Genomic DNA, 23064 nt, shown 5'->3' on the forward strand with positions numbered 1-23064 from the left:
TCACCGAAGGATTTTGACGTCACACAACAACATTCGTATGCAACAACCAATAAAAAAAAATCAAAGTTGGCAACCCACATCTAAATAGTGATGTGTTGATATGCGTAAACAGTGATGTTTATGTATACTATACGTACGTTATGTGAAAAGCACGTATTATTATTTAGGTACTTTATCTCGACTGTAATTCAACTTTAGGTAGGTTTATCACGTCTCCGATATTATAAAGTACATGTGAAGTGTGACGAGTAGCCAATGTGCCATGTTTATTTATTAAGCACGTCAATCATGCGACGGCCACATGGGCCACACACATTACAAGAACGAGTTGCGACTATAGATCTAGGGCCCATTATATAGTCGCGCGCGATAACCATACTTCGTCAAAATATCAAGTCCATTACTAAATAGTTTACTGTTCAGTGTGTACACTTGCGTTCTATGATGAGCGTGATTGTATTTATTTTTACGTCCATTTATTATCATCATTCTTAAAAAAAAAAAATATTAATCGCAGTAATCAGAAAATTTTGTTAAGTTTTTTCGTCTAGTAACTCTGCATGTCGACGACTTGTGACAGTTTAACCCGATAGGAATCATGGGCGTGAGTTTTTGTGAACTATAATGTATTAAATTATACGAATATATAGTCGATAGGGGTTAGGGGTTTTAATAAAACTATAGACAAGTGATGTATAATGAGAAAATATAATCATTCGCATACATAATAAAGCGTAACAGCCATTCGTATGATTTAATCATTTCAACAACAGTATTAACTTCACTCTATGAGAGAATATTGAACAAGGTAATTTTAAAAAATCAGCATAATGAAAAATATTTATGCAACTAACAATTTTAGATTAATTACATAGAAGGCATAAAACGCCGAATCACTTTATATTATAGTTCGTCTTTTTTATTTAAAGCAAAGGAAGTGACTTTCATACTGACGAAGCTTTTAATTATAAACACTACAAAACAATCTTATCGCAAGGAATAGTAAACAATCAATGTCATCATAATCACAATATTAAAGAAATTAAAAACATAAATATTAACAATTCAACAGAATAATTAAAAGTAGGGGTCAGTAAGCAAAATGTGCCGATTTCTATCATTTACGACGTTGCTGTAAAAAAACCCGTAGATGCACGAAAATACCTATAACTAATGGAATTAATTAACTATTGGAATACACAAGAAGCACAATATTATTTTGATAACTTGTATTAATTATAGCTGCGCTTAATACATGTGGTTGAACCTCATCTGCAATAGGTACTTGACGTTAACCTGCGCCACGTCGTACACGATGAACCTGAGATTATGCTAAGGAAATTTGTTTTTGCATACGATGATAAAACATAGATATCAAAAGCGTTTTGCTTTAGGTGTTGATATTGGGGTGACTCGCTCAGTCAGCCTATTTCTTCTTATCGTGTGGGTTGTGAGGTAGAATACCAACCTCATCAACCCTAGTGTCACCGTTATTACTGAGTCGCCAAAGGCCCCTGACATGGCTCATGTAACGACTACATACTTACATCAGTAAGTAGTAACCGGGACCAACGGCTTAACGTGCCTTCCGAAGCACGAATCATCTTTCGGACAATCAGATGATCAGCCTGTAATGTCCTAACCAAACTAGGGATAACAAAGTGATTTTTGTGATATGTCCCCACCGGGATTCGAACCCGGGGCCTCCGGATCGCCCAACGCTCAACCACTGGACCACGGAGGCCGTACAGCACGGGTGTGAATTATATCGAGGGCCTTGACCAATAGATACAGCGAATACTATCTATGTAGATAAACGTTGTACGGCTATTGGTCGAAACCCTTAATATGATTCGAGCCGCGCGCGGTAGGAAACCGAACCGCCGGCGCTGTACCGTCGGTTATAATATCGCGCGCGACACGAGGATCAGTTTTATCGCCCTTAAGAAATCATTGTTAACAATGACACAATCCCTCTGTTGGATTTTACAACATACCCGGGAGAGCAGATGATACTCTTCTATGTTTTTTATTCGCTTGCAGAACAGCATAGAAGCTAGTAATATAAAGTATAAGGTTACTGCATAGTGTAAATAAAATGACGCAAAGAAATATCTTTGTTATCCGTAAGGCAGTCGCACCAGCGATGGTGTTCCGCCTCTATTTAGTTGTAAAGGATACTCGTTGTACAACAGAGAAGTCTGGCCTTTGTTCTGGACGGGTTTGCCTAGAGGCACGATAGTCCCGTCGTCGAGAACCCTGTTCATTTTAGGGTCCGGTTGTGTCCGGCCGATACCCCATGTGGAATGTTGACCAGCTGGTAACTTGGTGATCATCTCAGATTGCCGGCATTCCCTCCTGTAATATATATTCGAATTTACTGTACAGCCATGAACAATTTCATGTACCCACTTTAGAACCCTGTCGCACTATCATATTTGACATTTAATGAGACTTACGGTTTAATTTGTCAAAAAAGTTAATGTGACATGGTATCAAAGTGTATACATATTAATGCTCGTGACCGTACAATACGACATCAGAATCATTTATTCAACGCAATTATCATGGATAAATATGTTCGAGGTTCAATGTAACATTTTTGAATTTACGTCATTTCGGAAGGTGTTATGGCTGAGGAGATCAAATGAATTTTGCATAATGTTTCCGTATTAATTCGACTTGTGCGTATACGTATGACCACTGGCGTAAGGCTACTAACTCGCATACCGTGCGCGTACTACTGAGTCACATAGTAATACCATGTACGTGATCAGAAAAACACATCAAAGGAGCGATGGTTGGCCATAATTAAATTGTGGATTTTCAAGGCAAGAGTGAATAGGCACTATTTGAGTTTTCGTACTCCGCCTTAGACCACAACACTGATTTAGACCAGGCTCGTGGTCAAATGCACTCCCCTTTAATGAAAAGAAATAACAGTCATTGTACACTATAGGCAATCTACCCAGTATTTTTAGATTTTTAGGGTAGATTTTTGGTGCAGGGAGAGCAAATAAATGGGAATTTACCCCAAATATCGGGTAGTTGTTGCCGTCTATAAAAAAACTGTCAAAAACGATAAGAAACAAACTCACATGTCACCAAGGGCGACTTCACACAGCAGCATGATACCGGTGGGATTGCTCTTATTCGTGCAACAATAATTGGCTGATTTGGATACCATGTCCGCGAAGTAGATGCCCTTGCCGAACATGTAACCTGTCACTGGGGCCTCGGGAGGCGCTATGCGGAGACCTGCCGACGAACGGGACACATTGTATTAGTTAACATATCAGGAAAAACATCATTTTCTACAGAAAGTAAAGAAAACATTCTTAAACACAGTTTAAGGAGTTAGCGCATTATTTTTTCTACCTATATCATTATCCTTTGGTATGTATCTCGCTATCGGAGCGACATTAAGTATTTTCAGACGGTAGTAAAAGAACGTAGGGCTGGTTATGATCTATGAATATGTAATAGTATTCAACTGGGCGACCTTGCACCCAATATATCATAAACTGTTAAAATAATTGCGGTAACAGTTTTTTTTCAAAACTAGCTCAAATATGCAAATTTACCACAACTACAGCATTATTAGAAGCATGAATTTGTGCTCGTAAACATATTTAGGGTGAATATCAAAATGTGTCAAGTTTGGTGGCGAACTGTCATACAATTTTTTCGTGAAAAATTAGAAGAAATTGGGAAAATTGGGAATTGAAAAATTCCTTTTTCATGTCGGAACCGCGGATCCTTTTGGATCTTTTTCATGTTGGAACCTAATTTTTCACGAAAAAATAATATGAAATTTCGCCACCAAACTTGAAATTTTGAGATTCACCCTTTACTGGAATTAAGGGCGCTTTCAATGTTGCCGCTTTACCAAGCAGCCCTGCGAAACGGCCGAAAGTGTGGTGTTAGCTTACCTTGGGAGAGAATACCAGCGAAATTGGTAACTCGCGAGCCGTGCCACAAGAGACGACGATTGTGGAGCTTCTTGAATGGCTTGTAGCGTTTGTCTTCTCCCTCACGCACCACTTTGAATACCTGAAAAATAACAATGTATGATAGAAACAAAAAAACACTGGTTGTAATTGGGTAGTTTCGTAGGTCAAAATTCTGATTACCAAATAAAGACAGATCTAAAGGTGTCAAAAAACGCTTTTTTTTCTATTCAACTTATATATGAATGAAATAAATAAATAATTAGTGTGACATTTTGTCACGTTTTTCTATGACACAGGTTGCTTTTTCATACAAATTCCATAATAATTTTGTGTTTTGACATTTAGCAAAAAGTAACTGGTTTGGCTAGTTGGAAACTAACCAATTCTATCTATCCGTTATTGTTCTATCATAAAATACATTTCAGGGCGTATTATGGCTGAGGTAAGTAATTCGTATCGTGTTTCTCAGGCGTGGTTCTCACTCCTGGCTTTTAATTTAGTCCTAAATGGCCGTAAACCGCTGAGGAATAAGGGGCTGACTGTGTCTCATTCGCTCTTACACGTTAGACGGCAAACAGTAATAATGACTTTTTTGTATAGAATGTCTGAGGTGTGGGTGAGTTTCCATTGAAGCGGAGAGGAGCGGAGGTGTTTCGAAATTAACCAATCACCGCGAGGGAGAGAGCGACAGAGCGTCTTTCGGGCTGTGATTGGTCGATTCGGCACATGTCCCGCTTCTGTCCTCTTTTTCCGCTTTAGTGGAAACACATCAAAGAAGTGTCACGTTCATAATTCATCGGCTTGGGAAAATTTGATTTAAGTTTACGTTTACTCTATTTCATTTTAGTGTACGGTCACGAGCATTAATATGTATACAATTTGGTACCATGTCACATTAACTTTTTTGACAAATTGAACTGTAAGTCTCACTAAATGTCAAATATGTTAGTACGACAGAGTCCTAAAGTGGGTACATTATATTGCTCATGACTGTTTCATTATTATTATTTTATTGTGTATTTTTTTTATATGGGTGTTTAAATAAATGCTTATTGTTGTTATAACCTCACCTCTTCAATTTCAAGTGTGTAACTGGAGTGGGTGGCGGCGTGAGTATTCTTGGTGTATTCCGATATGAGCTTGAACTCTTCGCTGTTTCTGTCCATCGGCTCTATGTGCGCCTTCAGCTTCGTGTAGTGCGCCTCCACTGGGATCGTCGCGTCGTCCGAGTCTGGAAATGGTATTGTAAGAATAGTAAGTCATTTATTATTATCAGTTTCATCATCATCATCATCATCAGCCCATTAACGTCCCCACTGCTGGGGCTCGGGCCTTCCCTATGGATGGATAGGGAGATCGGGCCTTAAACCATCCACGCGGGCCCAGTGCGGATTGATGGTTATTAACGACTGCTAATGCAGCCGGGACCAACGGCTTAACGTGCCTTCCGAAGCACGGAGGAGCTCGAGATGAAAACATTTTTTTTTGTGGTCACCCATCCAATGACCGGCCTTTGCGAAAGTTGCTTTACTTCAACAATCGCAGACCGAGCGCGTTAACCGCTGCGCCACCGAGCTCCTCAGTTCATTATCAGTTTATTGTACATAAAAGAGAAACGTGTTCAGCGGTGAAGGGAAACATCGCGAGGAAACCCACATTCCCGAGAAATGCATTTTCGGAGGTATGTGACCTAACCTGTATTGGGCTGGTTTTCCCTTCGCGGGTTGGACGGTCACACGGGCAGTCGCTTCTGTAAAAAACCTGTCAAATCTTCAGGTTAGGTAAACCCAACCCTGTGAAAAACGGGATAATGCTAGGGAGATGATGTACACAAAGAGAAAATTAAATCGAAAAATCTGACTCGGACGGGACTTGAACACACAGCTCTGTCAAGCCGGCACGAGCGAGCTAACCATTACACCACCGGGTCCTCCTTCTGTCCATGCGAAATTCTTTCGAACTATGTATTGACATTAAGCCGACGCGTTTATTGTATACAAGACATAAAGATCTACATCATCAGAACTACATCACGCGCGGAAGATGAACTAAGTTCATCTTGCGAACCGAGGTTTCTGTTAAGGTGATTCGTTTTCCATACAAAAGTTGATGCAGTGCTACAGGAAAACGGATAGAGGAATATTGTTATAAAACCGATAAATAGTAATATTTTGGTGTATTATTTTCGCAAACTAACAAAAATTTAGGGTCCGAATACGAGAAGTACCATATTTCAGACCCTCAATTTTGATCAATTCTACATTTGTAGTGGTGCAGATTACAGTGTATTTGCTGAGCGTGTAGTGGTGTCAATGTTAGTGTGTGTGCGTGATAGTTTTTTTTTTCTCTAAAGGCTTTGACTACTTGACAAGTGTAATAGAATGTCAGTGACAATTTATAAAGAGATTTTGTATGAATAAATAAAAAACTAAAAATATTACAATCTGAGAAAAGGAATATTGGAAAAATATTTTGTTTTAACGCATATTTTTTAAACATTTTTAAATAATGGGTAAGTACCGTGTTTTAAAAGAGGACATATAATATAATAAAAAAATCAATACATAAAATGACATGGCTGTATGGGCATAGTTCCCTTTGCCTTACCCTTCGGGGAAAACCAAATCAAAAAGAAAGTTGTTGCATTTGCCGGCCTAAATAGTAGTCATTTATAATTAATTGTTTTTCCATCCAACATACAGATTTATTTATATTCTCTTTGCCGCGGACTTTTTGGTGGGAACGGGAACGGGAAGGTTGCTTTCTTCATTGAATAATCTAAATAATAAATACGAAGTGGTGTTGTGTGGTTAATGATCACATTAAGTTAGTCGGAAAACATTCCCGATAGTATTATTAAATCGGAATATTCAATAAACAAAGTGTACCTATCTATTTTCGCTTTGCGCCAACAAGCCGCTTACTTCGTTTGGGGTTTGGAGTAAGAGTCTGTGTGGGGGCTTAGGTTTCATCATTTCATTAATCATCATCAAGAAAAAAAAACACAAGACATGGCTGTATGGGCATAGTTCCCTTTGCCTTGCCCTTTGGGAAAAAAAAATAAGATAAATTTTGAAATTCTTATGTATAATAAACAAACATCACAGACATCATGACAGATCTAAAACTAACGAAAATCTTTTTTCTTTTTTCTATTTGACTTATTTATGAATTTTAATCAAGAAAACGTGATAATAAGTTCGACAGCAACCAGTTCAGGTCCCCGAAACAGCCCATTTCAGGCCGCGTATATATGGAAATACTACTTCAACACGTCCCAGCCTCGTCATTTTTTAACGTCCTCGTTAAAAAAAACGTCCTAACCTGAACTAATTAACCTAACAATAAACACCACGCGTAAATATAAGTCCAGAAATGCGCTGCAAGTCGTCTGGACTGGGCGCGAAAACAACATAAAATTCGATTAGCTGCTAAGTGTCCCGCATGCTATCACCAGCTGTCACTGACATACGTATGAAGTCCTGCGGATTTTATTGGAACTAAATGACAAGTCATAATAATTATATGCAGATACTGCGACATCAGCGCCGTGCTTGCGGGACGTCCTGAAGCGCTATTACATCTTTCAAACGCGATGCGTCAAAGTTTGAACCGACGCAATTTAGGAAAAATCTACCTTATTATTACTGTACTGCGATCGTTTTTTGTAAAATCATACAATACATATACACAATTCTTTATACACAATATAATTATTATGACATATTGTGGACTTTCTGGTAGACCTACAAAAATGGAACAATTCAACCATACGTTGTTTTGTTATATCTCAATGGGCTCAGGCAGCGTTTTCGCCGAAAGCTCCAAGTCGGCTATATTTGTAACGATAATTATGTTTGATATTCATCATCATTTTTGAACCATTTTATACAAACAAAAAATACTTGTATAAATTATATACCCTAAAGCACGCCCATGAATCACTCTACTCATTGGTGAAAACCGTATGAAAATCCGTTCAGTAGTTAAAAAATACGGAAATTACGGAAGGTACTTTAGTGCAAAGTACATTATTGTATAATTATAATATTACTGGTAAAAGTGATACTTTTTGAAAATTCCGTAACAAATAAACGGGTTCGCCAAATTCAATTGTAAAAAAAAATACAAAAAGTAAAAACAATTAAAACATGCACTTGGGGTTTGAACCGTGAAACTTAAGAATGGCGGCGACTGCTTTACCAAATGCGCCATTTAGAAGTTAGAGGTAGACTTCAAATTATGCATCTCTTTTAATAGCTAACCTAGTTCGCATGTGTGTGTGACAGCTTCGTGTTTGTACACAAATTGAAATGACACCAACTTTTGATGCAATGTTTTAATATGATATCTGCAGTAAATACTTCAAAATTGTAGCTTAACTTAAAGATAATGTATGTAAGATTTCGCCACCTAACGTTTCACTGGGTCAGAACTCAACACTAAACGAATAAATGGAAAAAAATACGAAAAATGCAGAAGTAACGCCATCTGCTGACGCAGCGTTACCTAGCTGACTGACACGCATCACCTTAAGCGCGTTGCACTTGCTAATCCATTCGACCCGATGCATCAAGGTCACGTTATTGCTTTTTGTTAAAAAAATATAATTATACAAATTATACAAACCACGCATGGGCATAGGCCCGCGAGACTCGAAATAACTTCTTTATTAAATTTAGACGTGTTTCTATTTAATGTTAGTTTTCTATCAAGCTACTGTAAACAAAAGTGTGTGTATGTCTTGAATTATATGGCGAGTAATTAACATAATGTCTTACCAGTCTTCAGCAAGCTGTAGGCGATTTCAATTTCCATCAGGTTATCTAACATTTCAGCCTTCTTCTTTATAGCCTCCACGTTATTTAGCAAAGGTGCGTTGTTCACGCCGAAGTCATGAGGAACCGTGGTGAAGAATCTGCGGTACAAAAGAGTAGTACGTAAGATAATGACTATATTTCCAATTGGGGTAATCAGAGGTACATCTATCGCTAGATGAACGAAGTATTAGGTGTTCACCGAGCTTTCTGTGGTGAGCCGTAATACCACGTGTTTAGAGAAAATTTCATAATTACTCGTTAGCGGGGATCGAACCCGCGTTCCCTGTTTCAGAAGCACTCAGACCTCTTTTTTTTTTGACGTGACTTATTGTTGATTTGCCGCAGATGGCATTAACTACTTGGCCAGACAAATGGGGAGCGCTGAAGGCTCTCACCCGGTACAATGTTTAAGACAACAGGCCTGAGGGTGCCCAGTTGGGCGCGAACCTCGGCTCAGGGCGACGTCTGAGAGGAAAAATATTTGAAAGAATTAATCGACCCTAGTGGGTCGATAGCGATAAGCGTTGAATGAGGGAAACTCAGACCTCAGAGTCTGGAGAAGAGTATGTTTATCGGCGCATCGAAAACATCGGATGATTTTGCACGTGCACTGCCGATCGAAGCAAACAAATGCGTCACTCGCCCCACTACAACCCCTGCTATTTAATGGACGGCAACAGCGCGCCATTCGTTCGATAACGTTCGTAGTGAACGCTTCTATTTTTCTATATTTAATCTTTGAATTGTAATTTGATTATTTTGTAATTGTTTATTATTATTATTAAATAAATTATCGACATGGAGAATGATGGTTTTGATGGTGAGAATTCCCCTGTTATTACATGTTTTAATTGCGGGGTCCATACTTTGTGACGGAAAATTAAACTTGATATCAACTCAGAATCATGGTCTGAATCATCCCTCAAAGTTTTCATTACGATGTTAACACACACAATGTAATCAATGTACATTATTATTAAACTTGTTGAACGTACCTGTTGGTTGCATCAATAATTTTGCTCTCACTGGCTTTTCCCGTTTCAATGTACGCTAGCAGTTCAGTCAGCACTTTGTATCCTGATTTAATTTGTTTCTTGGACAGCTTGCCCAGGGGCATCTTTTCAGTGTCAAGCTGGAAAATAGTCGTTTGGGTGAATATCAAAATCTCAAGTTTGGTGGCTAACTTTCATATATTATTTTTTCGTGAAAACTTGGGTTCCGACATGAAAAAGGATAGAAAAGGATCCTGGATTCCGACATGAAAAAGGATCTAAAAGGATCCGAAAGGATGTCGGAACCCAATTTTTCATGAAAAAATAATATTAAAGTTTGCCACCAAACTTGAGATTTTGATATTCACCCATTTAGAATAGTAGCAGTCATAATATTAATAGTAGCATAGAATAAGGAATTACATAGAATGGCAACTCTCCGCTTCCCGCCAGCGTCTAAGCTAGGTTTACCTCACCCCCCTCGAACATAGTTTACACTTGAATCGTATGGCGTCAGACGACACACACACAGATGCGCGTGTACGATAACGTCAATGTGTGGTGTCTGTGTAAAATGAGGTTATTTGTATGAAGGGTCCGGGGTGTGGTGGTAGTAATAATAGTCAATAAATAAAACACATAAACATCGCAGGAAGAAGAAAATCATTTAAAAGACATTAATTTATGTGGCGATGGTGTGGGAATATAAAATGGTGACGTCATCAATAAATGTCATTCGTCGTACTCATTATTACATAACATAAACAGCCTATATACGTCCCACTGCTGGGCACAGGCCTCCCCTCAATCAATCGGAGGGGGTATGGAGCATACTCCACCACGCTGCTCCAATGCGGGTTGGTGGAGGTGTTCTTTACGGCTAATGGCCGGGACCAACGGCCTAATGTGCCCTCCGAAGCACGGAATCATCTTACTTTTTCGGACAATCAGGTGATTCAAGCCTGAAAAGTCCTTACCAAACAAAGGACAGTCTCACAAAGTGATTTTGACAATGTCCCTATCGGGAATCGAACTCGGACCTACAGATGTTACATACATTCAAAATCAAATTCGTAAATAAGTCTAAACGAAAAATTAGATAGATTTTGATCATCTTGGACTAGCTTCTCTACGTCTTTCTTTCTAGATTAGAATTGTATATCTTTGACTCAGTAATTTACCCTACTGTCCCTATTAGGGGAATTAGCATAAAATTATGTTACTGTAGGCCCAACAGTGTAGGGTAGCGATAGTGATTATGTGTAAGATGTGGGTACATTAATAGAAGTCAGTTAGCGTTTTACTGTCATTTCATTGACACACCATTGGCGACGGGCGGGTGTAATAAAAACGTATTTAAAATACGAATCACGCGTAATTGTGTCTTGTTATTGTTTGTTTCGCGACGATAGTGATTTATTATTGGTACGATGCCGATTGGTAAAATAGAACCTTCTGATCTAACGTCTGGCTTATGTGCGAAGAGTGGATCAATTTAACGTTCTCAATGAAATAAAACCGGAGTTAAAAGTGTCATTGTTAATTACTGTAGTCGGTGAAGCAACTTATGCTTTAATGTGCGATCTTTGTGCACCAAAACTTGCATACCTCGAATTCAAGCAGTGTTTTCTTCATAATGTTGATGTCGAATATCTTCACGACGAGTCTTTGCACTGGGAGAGGCAGCTTGCACTTCTCATCCACCTTTAGTTCTTGCTTCACGTCGGCAGGGTCATCACCATAGTCTACTTCTATTGGGTAGTAGGCATTCGGGACCTGCGTGAAAGAGTAAGAGTAAACATTGTGGAGTAAGTAAAAAGTAAGAGAGAGATCTCCCTAGGGGTGTCATGTAGACAGATTGATTGTGTCCTTCCTAAAAGAACAATAGAATAAAAAATAACTACATATAGAATGGTAACTCTTCGCCAATTCGTATCGGACTCCGAGCTGGAATTACCTCCGGAAGCAGAGGGCACTCGTTCACTATGTGAGGCGACTCCTTTAAGCCCCATTTATGTAGGTGATGGTTTGACTTTCAATGGTTGCCTCTTAACCAGGCAACATTGACGTGCGCTGTTGTGCGATGCTGTCGAAAATGTCGACCATCACGTGTTGCGGCTCAGTTGTTGTCAAATGGATACGAGGCTTAAAAGGGTAAACTATACCTAACTGTCTCAGACTTTTCTTTAACTATCATTCTATATAATACCGTAAGCACATTCTATGCATTGATTTCACAATAAAGATTTCCCCTTACCTTCATAAAATCGTCCCTGCATTCCCAAGGGTTTTCGGTCTTCTCCATGTATAAGTCTTCGAATCTCTTCATGGCATCGTCCAGGGATTTGCAGTCCTCCAGTTTATGACCACCGATCGTAGTTCCGATCCTACCCCACGATCGGAACAGCCAGTACCTGAGACGTACAAAAACCAACTTTAGTAAAACTAGCTTTTTTAAAAACCAGCTATTGCCCGCGTGGAGTGCGGTAATCAGTGACGTGTCGTCTCATTTTGGACACATAATGTACAAAAGAGCTTTACTTAGATAGGATTATAGCAGAAGAAAGAACAATTTGGAAAAAAAAAAAACCAGCCAGTGACTTTACTATTAAAAAGTTTTATACATTGTTTGAGGTTAACGCGGTTATTATCACAATTAAAACATATAATATATCTCTTTAGCCGTAAATAACATAGTCTTACTTCTTCCTATTATCAGCTTCTAGAAGTTGCAGCTTATAGTAAGAGTTCTTCTGCGCGATCACATCAGTCTTGCAGAGCACCACGGTATACATGGTGCCATCATGCATGTCTTTGTACACGTGCGCTTCGTCCTCCAAGCCTGAATCCGGGTCGATTGCTGTGCCGCCTGTAAGAGAAAGAGAAATATTTAAGCACTCTACCACTGACAGAAATAGACTCACAATCGCTAAGGATTTTAATTTTAAAAAAAGCATCCGCATCATGTTGTAGATACGTATACATTAAATTATGTAGGTAGTATAAGTCACTTTGTGATCCCTAGTTTGGTTAGGACATTACAGGCTGATCACCTGATTGTCCAAAAAATAAAAAGATCACATTTTCACAGGCACGTTAAGCCGTTGGTCCCGGTTATTACTTACTGATGTACGTACGTAGTCGTTACATGAGTCATGTCAGGGGAATATGGCGGTTCAGTAATAACCCTGACACCAGGGTCGATGAGGTTGGTAATTCACCTCACAATCCACACGATAGAAGAAGTATAAGTTCGTTGCCTAGAATTAAGATGTTTTGGTTGTTAAAATAAAGAACAATATCGGTTGTATAGTATCGTCGTTACGCCTGTTGCGATTAAATTCTATCTTGACACGCCGCCGCTTAGTGACAAGATGCGCCGCGGGCACTTTTTTGGTACTGTATTTGTTTATATACGAGGTCAATGCTCTTGACACATAAGTCTGCATGTGACTTTAGTTGTTGTACTGAAATGTAGGAGACGTGACATTTTTGCCCTTTGCCGTTGAGACTGGGGGCCCATGGGGTTGCGAGGCACTGGATTTCGTTAGGGAGCTGGGGAGGCGGTTGCGTGAGAAGGGCCATGATCCGCGTTCCGGATCGTTTTTGGTTCAGCGCATTTCACTGGCTGTTCAACGTGGAAATGCGGCCAGTTTAATGGGTAGCTTTGAGCCGGAAGCGGTCCGGGTGGGCTTCTGGAGTAGGCAGTTTTGGACGAAGCCAATTGTGGTTTTTTTTTTTTTGTATTTTGACGAAGCTTGTGCGGATTTTATTATGTATGAATTGAATATGCTTTCCCTTAATATTTTTTTTTTATTTTAATATGAATGTTGGTACTGACGAAGCCTGTGGTGGATTTACATTCTGATTTACAAATAAATAAATAAATAATAAATATAGTTAGGAGACGTGACACTACCGGTTATGGCGTAGCCTAGGAGAACATAGTTCCTTTTACGCAACCAACAGTCCAACCTTAGTCCAGTTTCTCTGGTTATGGCTTACCATACTCGAAAGTTCTAGAAAACGCGGAACTCACTCTGTCGCTATCTGTTTAAGCATCGAAAAAAACAAAGTACCTTTGATCTTCAGCTTGGTTGTTGTAGACTTCTGAGATTTTACATACAAGCTGCCGGACTTAGGGATAGACTTTCCGTCGATGACGTCTTGTGGTACTCTCTTTGCTGGCTGCGTATAAAATATACAAAAAATAAAAATAAATAAAATTATAAAAAACTCGAAAAAAATTTTAAATTGTGATTTTTATAGCAAACTCTAGAACTTACGTCAGAGCCCCAATCTGCAATATTGTGGAGCTTAATGAGCTCCAATGTCTTTGCAACGGTCCCTGTATCTGGGTCTATCAAGTCCAGGAAAGATTCGTCCACCACCTGAGTTGAAGTATGTATTATTATTAGTAAGTGAGTATTATTTAGAAAAAAGTACAGACAGAGGTGGCGCCGGGAGGTATCGCATTCCGTACACAGAATTCCGCGTGCAGTTTATATAAATCTCAACCTAGTAGCTGAAAGGAATTTTCTCTACCTTGTAAACATCGCTGATAAGAATTCTGGCCTTGGCAGGTGCAACTACTATTCTTACACTTAAATTGGCAATATGAAACGCCTTCAATCCTTAACTCCGTATTGCACGATTGAATCCATAGCTGTTACTAACCCTTTTATGATCGAAGATACAGGGTTGTATATACCTACTGTAGATAATATATTGGGTAGTTTCCTAGGTCACAGATAAATTATGGAAAAGACATATCTAAAGATGACAAAAACATTTTCTTCTTTCAATTTAACTCATTTATAAGTTTGCAATAATAAGTGCGACATTTTGTCACGTTTTTCAATGACGTCACAGTGTGCTTTTTCATACAAATTCCATAGTAATTTCGTGTTTTTGACGTTTAGTAAAAAGTGGGATCCGAACGGGGATATCACGAATATTGTTGCTCGATAAATCGATTGTATATCGATTAATAATCGATTATATTTTAAGCCTGTAAATATCTAAATATCCATCATAATATATGTTCCCTATGTGATTAATCTATTATTCGCCAACACTATCACCGATTATTAAGTGATTCTTACCTCAATGTCTTCTTCCTGTATCTCAGCCATTTTCCGCGGCATGTTATCTATATCTTTCTTTGTAGAGACGACAGCAGCGAGGGTCTCTGTCAACTTGCTGACCACAAGCCCGCCCAGTTTCAAAATCCTCTTCTTTACATCTTCCTTAGACTTCACTTTGCCGTAAATGAAGAACTGTAGGTTCTTCAGTGGTGGTATTTTAATGTCCTTCTTTTCTCTGTTTTAGGAAACGTCAGGTAAAATGTAGTTTCTGCACATACACTAGCAAAAGGGGTGGGGGGTTAGGTGCAGTAGGTATTCCTACTGCCCTTCGCTTTAAAACTTTTGAGCTCAAGGGTCAAAATGTGTCCAGGTTAATCTCTTAGAAGCACCTTCCTCATAATTATTGTAATAAAATGAAATGTATTGTCCACCCATGGCAGGCAATCGGTAATCGTTATTTTGTCGGTGAAAATTAAATATAAGCCCTTATTACTTCTTCTTCTATCGAGTGGGTTGGATTACCAACCCCATCAACCCTGGTGTCAGGGTTACTAAACGGTGCCTAAAGATAATATCAGATTTGAAATTTAATACCAGATTTAAATGGAACTGCAGAATCTGCGACACTATCACCGCGGCCGCGACCTGTGTCCTGTTTATCAAAACTTACAAGCCCTGTATTACAAGAAATTTTCTTGTAAAAAAAATCATTATTACAAGAACGTGTTTATCAAAACTACATGTGTAAATTTGACAATTATAATGAAGACGTATATCAGACCTATACATAGGCTGTTTATGTTATTGACTTACACAGGTTCCTCCTTCTTGATAATGATCTGCGGCGGCGGCGGCGCGGCGTCGAACAGCCTGGTGGCAACTTTGCTCTTATACTTCTTGAATATAGACCCGTCTTTGTAAGCTTTTGGTACTTTGAAGGGTTTCTTAGTTGGTTCCCTGATTTTGTATGAACACTTTGTCCATTCGCTGATGTTACCTGCAATGCAATAATAAGATTACGGAGTGTGTACAGGTGGCGAGTGATACCTACTGAGATGAAGTAAGGGTGCTTTTAGTGACATGCGGAAAGCCGCAAATGAGCGTTTGCTCATTTCGCGCACGCAGACTACCGCATGCGTAGCACCCGTAAACAACTGTTTAATATGTGTGTTTATTGGTGTGTGTGTCTGTGTGTGTGTGTGCGTGCGTGCGTGCGTGTGTGCGTCTGCGTGCGTGTGTGTCATCCGCATGTCTTAATTTAAGACAGCTGTAATTCCATCAAGGAGGTGGGCAATGTTAGAACTCTTCAGAAGTGTGACCTATAGATAGTCCATGGTGTTCGAAAAGAATACAAAACAAAACAAATAAGTAAGAGTTTAATAGTGAAAAAAATTACCTGTACACTTGTAATTAAATGTGTCTAAAATCAGTTGACCCTTGCATTCGGGACACGGATCTGGGACTCCGAAAGCCATGCAGTCCGCCAGATGATCCAAACACTGCAATAAAACATAACAAAAAAACTTTTTTCACTGTGTAACTGAAAATTTATCAACCCCTCAGGTGCAATGTTATTATTCTATAAAAACATTGGAAAATGTAATCACATTTAGAGATAATCCAATTTAAATTACGAATATTCAAACAATTTAAAAAAATATATTATATTTTATTTCATTTATAATATGAAAACTTCCTAAGAGCTTTGGGTTCAAGATCTGGATTTCCGATATCACTTTGTGAGACTATCCTCTCTTTGGTAAGGACATTGCAGGCTTGAATCACCTGATTGTCGGAAAAAGTAAGATGATACCGAAAGGAAGGCATAATAAGCTAGTAAGTGGAGTATGCTCCGTACCCTCTTAGGTTGATTGAGACAAGGCTTGTGCCCAGTAGTGGGACACGTATAGGCTGTTTTATATTTAATATTAGATAAATTCATTCGTACCTCATCAAATCCAGGTGCTGTTTCCTGTGAGTTATATTCAAGCAGTTCATGTAAATCAGCTTTCTTTAATTCACTTAGAGCACTCCTGTATTTATGGTACAGCTTATTTTGTTTCTCCAACTGCTTTTCATGATCTTTCTCCTTCTTAATTTCTTCTTCATCTTTTGGTTCCGCTTTCAACTTCTTTATTGGTATTTCATTGAGTGATTTAGGTCTGTAAGTTTAAAGTTTTTTTTTTAAATAGAAATCTCAAGTTAACCCACAATTTTTAAATTTAGTACATCTACTCTGAACCGGCGTGCGTGTCTGAAACGATTGATGAATGTGGGGGATGCTAGAGAAGTGTGTCACGATCGAAGCAAATGGAATTCCATAGTCTGCTTACCCCAGTGGGAAAGAGCCATGAGTTTATGTGTATGTAGAAATCTCAAGCAATTAGGTAATAAAAAAATAAATTACTCTTTGTTGGACTAATGTAATACTAACATAGATATAAGTTTAATTGTAACTAATAATTATAGTAACTATCATTATTTTTATTAATAATGACTAAGATGTATGTCTGAAATAAATGAATAAATAAAATAAAATAATATGGTTTACAATAACTTAATTCAGTGGCTACAAATCTTTTATGTTGCAAGTGTTTCTGTTTTAGTTTAAAACTAGTTCTATCTTTTTTGCACTCCAAGCAAATTAAATACAGTATTTTTGAAGCTGTAAAACTAATCAAATTTGACCTACAAGGTCCCACTGCTGGACAAAGGCGCAGTCTGCGCTTAGTTGGGCCAGCTCTGCAAACGACAAGGTTGTCACACCACCACCTCTTCAATAGGGGTGCCACGCAAAGCAAAATGGAGGGTTATGTTTATTTGCTAGAATTGATACCTTTACATAACTACATACTTGATTGCTTCTTTGACAATCTTCTGGTCATCTTTCTTGAGAAGGTTAAAGCCGGGCAAGTCCTCTCCACCGGCCATATAGCCGAGAGTGTCTCTCTCCTCATTGAAACATTGCACGTGGTGCCAAAACGGTTGCCCACCATACTTCATACCTACTTCTGTATCATACATTATCTTGCAAACGCGGATTTCATCCTGTAATTACATTGTGTCAAGTTAAAAAGGGCTAGGTATAACAACCCATAGAAATTAGATGCTATTTCTTGAATTGGTTGATTTATAAAATGGTGACATCATAATTAAAATTCGTAAATAAATCAAAAGAAAAATAAGGTTGATTTTTGATCATCTTAACATAACAGATACTCTATTGCACACACAGGAAATACAAAAAAGAGAAATAGAAAGAGTATAATATGCGGCCTTATTGCTAAGTAGGAATCTCTTTAGGAAAGGTTGCCTAACCTTTAAGACTTACTACTAGTTAGAGTACATTATATTTCTTAATTTTATTTTACAATTTTACTGTGCTGATATCTTTTCTACCTGTCTGTCATACTACCTACTTACTTGTCTTCTTTTTACAATGTGTGAAGTATTACCCTACAGCTTAGTTTTCTGACAATTTATTTAGTAAGTAACATGGTTAGCAAATTTTTACAAAACAAATGCCTCACCCACCTAAAACTACTGAAAAGAAGCTGAAAGAAAAACCTTGGCACAAGGCCCTAGTCATTCCTTAAAATAAAAATATTATACAATTTACTAACTTGGCTGCCTATTATCAGTTCCCAGATAGTTACTCCAATGCATTCATATCTTCTAAATAATCACTAAACTTGTGAGTTTAAACCTAAACCTTTGGTAATCATACCTTGCAAATTTTAATATCACAGTGTTTGCAGGTAGCCCTGCTGGACTTGGAGTACTCCACTTTGAAGTCCTTAAGAGCAGTGTTGCTGCTGCTCTCGGCAGCTCTCTTCTTCTTTCCCTTCCCTTTCTCAACTGGTAATACCACTCCGACATTACTTTCTGTGACACATACAGTATAGTCTTTATTGAATGAATTTGGATAACAAAGATAAATGCAATAAATAGGTAGGACAGTTTCATGTGAGACACCAACTGCAAATTAATGAAGAATAAGCAAAGCTTAAAACATATAAATTACTTGATGATATAAGTTATAAATAGCTTAGAATAATAAAGCTTTGCACAGTATTCTGTTTATATACTGTGATATTACGAAGGTAAAGTAATAATAATTTAGAATATGAAAAAAAGATGCTTATTATTATTTAGCAGAAATGATTAGCAAATGTTACAAACATGTGAAAAAAAAGGCAAACCTATTGTTTTTTTGATCCTGTCTTTATCTGCATTTTTTAGTTTGTTAAAATTCGCAATGTCGCTGACGCACTGAACACGCTGTCTTTGGAAGAAACAGTCTTCATGGTGCCAATTCGGTTGTTTCCCATCATAAAACGCAGACTAGGAATATCAAGGTTAGCAATTAGAACAAAAAACTTCCTTCTATATATATATCAATGTTTTGAAAACCAGTCGTTAAAAGCAAGGACAACATTAAATTCTAACAGACTCCTTGGGGGCTCCTAATAGCTCCTAATAAGGGTATAGTCCATAGTCCTAGACTCTAGGCATTATAGATTACAGCTCTTCACAAACATAACTATTTAGAATGGAATATAATCAAATTTCGCATAATTTTGGTTTTCAAGGTTGAAAAACAAACATGTCTGAGCCAGCTTACCTGCACCATCACAGCAATACGAAGACACCCTTGATCTATTTTCTGCTTACATCCTTTACAAGATGCTCTTCCAGACTTCGCATATTCCACCTGAAACGGTAATTCGTCCATTGCAGATAATGGCCAAATAGTATACAAAGGAAAATGTGGGCCGCAACGTAGATTCCAAAATCCCAAACAAGCGCGCGCTGCCGGTGTCGGTTGAAGTTAAATGAATGAGTGATCATAGAGTGTATAGACCTAATGACCGAATAACTGTCAATTTAGTGTTGCCAATAACAGAAACGTCAAGCAATAAAATATTTAACCTAGTATAATTAACTGCTTTATTTTAGGGAGCAGTTATTTGGGAATACGATTCATACTGATTATTTAGTTAGTTTGACAGCAGACAGCAAGCGACTATTGATATTTTCGTGAACAAATTTCATGTTGTTGGTTGAGAGAGACGTGAAACTTTAGTGGTTTATTAATATACGACTATAATTTATCATAGTCGTTCTGTGTAGTGAGAATATGGGCATTTAAATTTCGAGTGACATGGGTGCTAAACGGTAACATGCTGTCGGGTTGCTTCGTCAATATCCAATGCGTTCACAGTCGCAATATTTTTTTGTAAGCGAGAAAATGTTACGTGAGCTCTTTTGAGCGTTAAATTGTAGGGGTCAAAATGCCAGTGCAGCAAATAAACGTGAAGAATTCGTCGGACATCGAGAGTTGGGAATGGGGTGGTGGATGTGGCAGGGAGGCGGTGCGAGCGGGCTCGGGCAGCAGCCGCACGTCCTGCAGCAATTCCAGCGGCGACATCTGCCGCATCTGCCACTGCGAGAGCGAGGCCCACAACCCGCTGCTGGCGCCCTGCTACTGTTCAGGTGACCTGCCTCTACATACCTACACGTACTAGCCCTCTAACAATCACGCACACGCACTTGTAAACACTGGGGTTTAGATTTATTTTAAATCAGATCACCTAGATCAAAAGCAAACATTTGTGTGTGTTTATAACGCTAACATTTGTACTTGAATGCTAAAGTTGTTCAAGAAGGTCCAAATTGATGCTTGCCCTGTACAAATACATCTCAAGCTCATGAATTATTCATCACAAAAAACCAAACATACATTATGTAAGCAATACACATATAAATCAGGATAAAGTATTGCTATTCTACATACCTATCTAAATGTAGTAAAATTGTCCACTGTTTACTTTGACATTGTTGGAATGTCCTACATTATGTTGTTAATGTTTTATTTTGATTTAGAATAATGTCCACAAGTGATTAAATATGAGGTGTTTACTCAATACTTTAATTAAGCCTTTAACATAATTATTCATACATAGTAGAAGTTGTGTAGGTAGGTAATTTTATGAGGAATGTTTACTTCTTACTAGGGATGCACCACACATTTTTTCTTTTAATTTCATTACTACACTAAAAGAAAAATACATTAGTTAGTCAGGTATCTGTGTCTTTAGCATATAAGGTTTTATTCACAATGTATTTAAAACAATAAAATAATTTCTATAATTTCGTAAATATTTGTTATTTTTATTTCATAACCCTGGAAATACCTTTCTATGATTGGGTTATTTTCTACAACATTATATTAAATTATGTCATGACCATTCATGTGATTTTCCATAACATTAAAGCTTGTATCATCTCCATTCACATGGATGACATTGACACACCAATTTTGCATCAGTTTGCAACATTTGCATGACACACATATGTGTAAATACATAACAAAATTACATTTTGCTTAACTGGAAAGATTTTTCTAAACAGGTAATAAATTGAAGAATTTCTACTTGATATTTGCCCTTGGCTTGTTTAAGTATAAAAAGTAAATTACATAATAACTCATGCACACATAATACATGCACATACACAATAACTCATTTTTCAACTATTACCTGCCTACCCTAGGCAGGGTCAGAATATAAATCCTTGCTAGCCAGCTTTTATTATTATAATCTTATATCACTATAGTACATAAAATTTCTATGTAATACGAAAGAAATATAGTATAAGGAAATATGGGAATAAATCAAATAATTATAAACAATTCCTAACCGGAATTGTTCACCATGTTTATTACCAATTGTAATATAATAAGGTGTTTTTCACAGTTAACTAGTTTAGGCATCTGTTCAAGTCATTTACATTCTGTTATGTTAATAAACATGTTATTTCATAATTTGCTTTGAAGTATGAATGTGTTGATAGTATTTTAAGAAAGAATATAACATTTTAATTCAAAGTCATAACTATATTTTATGTACCTTTGCTTAAATTAAGAATTTTACATCCGTTCTATTACAATTTGAATATATTAAAAAGTTTTTGAATATTAAACAACGTTGAATGTTGAAGTTTTTGAATACAAAGTTGAATGTTCCATTACAATTAGGGGTCTATTGTGATATGAGTTATGTTAAATATTTGTAGAAGTTATATAATGTATGTTTACATGTAGTTACAAAGACTACACAATATAATCATAGTTAATGCAACACACCTGGTAATATTCCAAGTCTCCATGTACACATTACTTTAATTATTACTTTTGTGTTTTTCTGTGTACAGTATTGTGTGCACTTATTTGCTTTATTCAAAGAGTTTTCATTTTAATATTTGTATTTGAGATAAAAAAATATGTAAGATATCATTATTAGCATCACCAGGCATTAAAATATTAACAAGAAGATAATATTTGTGATAGATTTTATTTAAAATAAAGTTTCCTAAGTATGTGCACTTATATACACACTTAACTATCTATTATAGTCTCCAATGTGATAAGCCACTTGAGTCAAGAGTCACTTTACAAATTATACGGAAATTAATTCATATAACCTTATTAATTTATATATACTTACAATAATGACTCATGCACACCCCTAGTGATTCTTGCTGTGAGCAGAATTATAAACTGTTACAGACAACTTGCTCATCACCCAAATAATTTCAAGAGGACATTTCCCTTAACTGGCTTGTAAACACAAGAAGGCTGGGGTGATAAGCAGCTGAGCGTGTTCTACGATACTTTGCAACCAGCCCAGTAGCCGTAGCATAGACCCCGTTTATCGCGACGCGATAAATGACTCATAGAATTAGTTTATCCAACACGCAGACAATATCGTTGGTTTATTTATACGTACGCGCACGATATGTGGTCTATAGTGTAGAGGTTATATGACAATACATTAACAATATCCCCTTGTTTACAGGAAGCTTGAAATTCGTGCACCAAAGCTGCTTACAACAATGGTTGACGGCGTCAGAGACAAGGTCCTGCGAACTCTGCAAATTCAATTTCATCATGCACACCAAAATAAAGCCGTTCAATGAGGTATGCTATAAAAGTTAGCAGTTATTAATAGGCATATGGAAAACATGTCCATTGGTGGATTGGTGACACGTTAGTTATTAACCGGGTTTTTGCATGATATTAATATACCGAATAGTGTAAAACTGAACTTGCTTTATGAATAACATGCAAATACCCGATTAATAATCTGGTTAGTGTAGCGCCTAGCGCGCATGAATTTTTAAAAGTGAGTTTTGGTGAAATTGACCATTC

General features: G+C 37.5%; 2 protein-coding genes across 2 annotated transcripts in view; one reads left to right on the forward strand and one right to left on the reverse strand.

Annotated features, from left to right (window-relative positions):
- Positions 1-689: 689 nt before the first annotated feature.
- LOC126366826 (poly [ADP-ribose] polymerase) lies at positions 690-19677 on the reverse strand. Its single transcript, XM_050010123.1, has 20 exons — positions 19477-19677; positions 19055-19196; positions 18580-18737; positions 17707-17900; positions 16801-17014; positions 16249-16351; positions 15666-15849; positions 14871-15087; positions 14052-14156; positions 13845-13953; positions 12469-12634; positions 12023-12179; positions 11374-11541; positions 9769-9905; positions 8735-8871; positions 5024-5184; positions 3933-4053; positions 3099-3258; positions 2182-2358; positions 690-1321 (listed from the first exon to the last, which is right to left on the reverse strand). The coding sequence occupies exons 1-20, from the start codon at positions 19585-19587 to the stop codon at positions 1249-1251; spliced, it is 2994 nt and encodes a 997-aa protein (XP_049866080.1). The 5' UTR covers positions 19588-19677; the 3' UTR covers positions 690-1248.
- A 147-nt stretch (positions 19678-19824) lies between these two features.
- The window catches only part of LOC126366931 (uncharacterized), a 39510-nt gene continuing 36270 nt past the window's right edge, over positions 19825-23064 (forward strand). The window contains exons 1-2 of the mRNA XM_050010275.1: positions 19825-20348; positions 22712-22833. Coding sequence (XP_049866232.1) covers positions 20147-20348; positions 22712-22833 — 324 coding nt within the window. The 5' untranslated portion in view covers positions 19825-20146. The remainder of the gene's footprint in view (positions 20349-22711; positions 22834-23064) is intronic.

This window comes from Pectinophora gossypiella, chromosome 5 (assembly GCF_024362695.1).
Source record: "Pectinophora gossypiella chromosome 5, ilPecGoss1.1, whole genome shotgun sequence".
Classification (NCBI taxonomy): domain Eukaryota; kingdom Metazoa; phylum Arthropoda; class Insecta; order Lepidoptera; family Gelechiidae; genus Pectinophora; species Pectinophora gossypiella.

Coding starts and splice junctions, on each gene's coding strand:
- LOC126366826 (XM_050010123.1), bottom strand. CDS start 19,587: ATGGACGAATTACCGTTTCAGGTGGAATATGCGAAGTCTGGAAGAGCA. Junction 17,901..18,579: donor GTGATATTAAAATTTGCAAG/GTATGATTACCA, acceptor ATGTAATTACAG/GATGAAATCCGCGTTTGCAA. Junction 13,954..14,051: donor TTGCAGATTGGGGCTCTGAC/GTAAGTTCTAGA, acceptor TTTTATACGCAG/CCAGCAAAGAGAGTACCACA.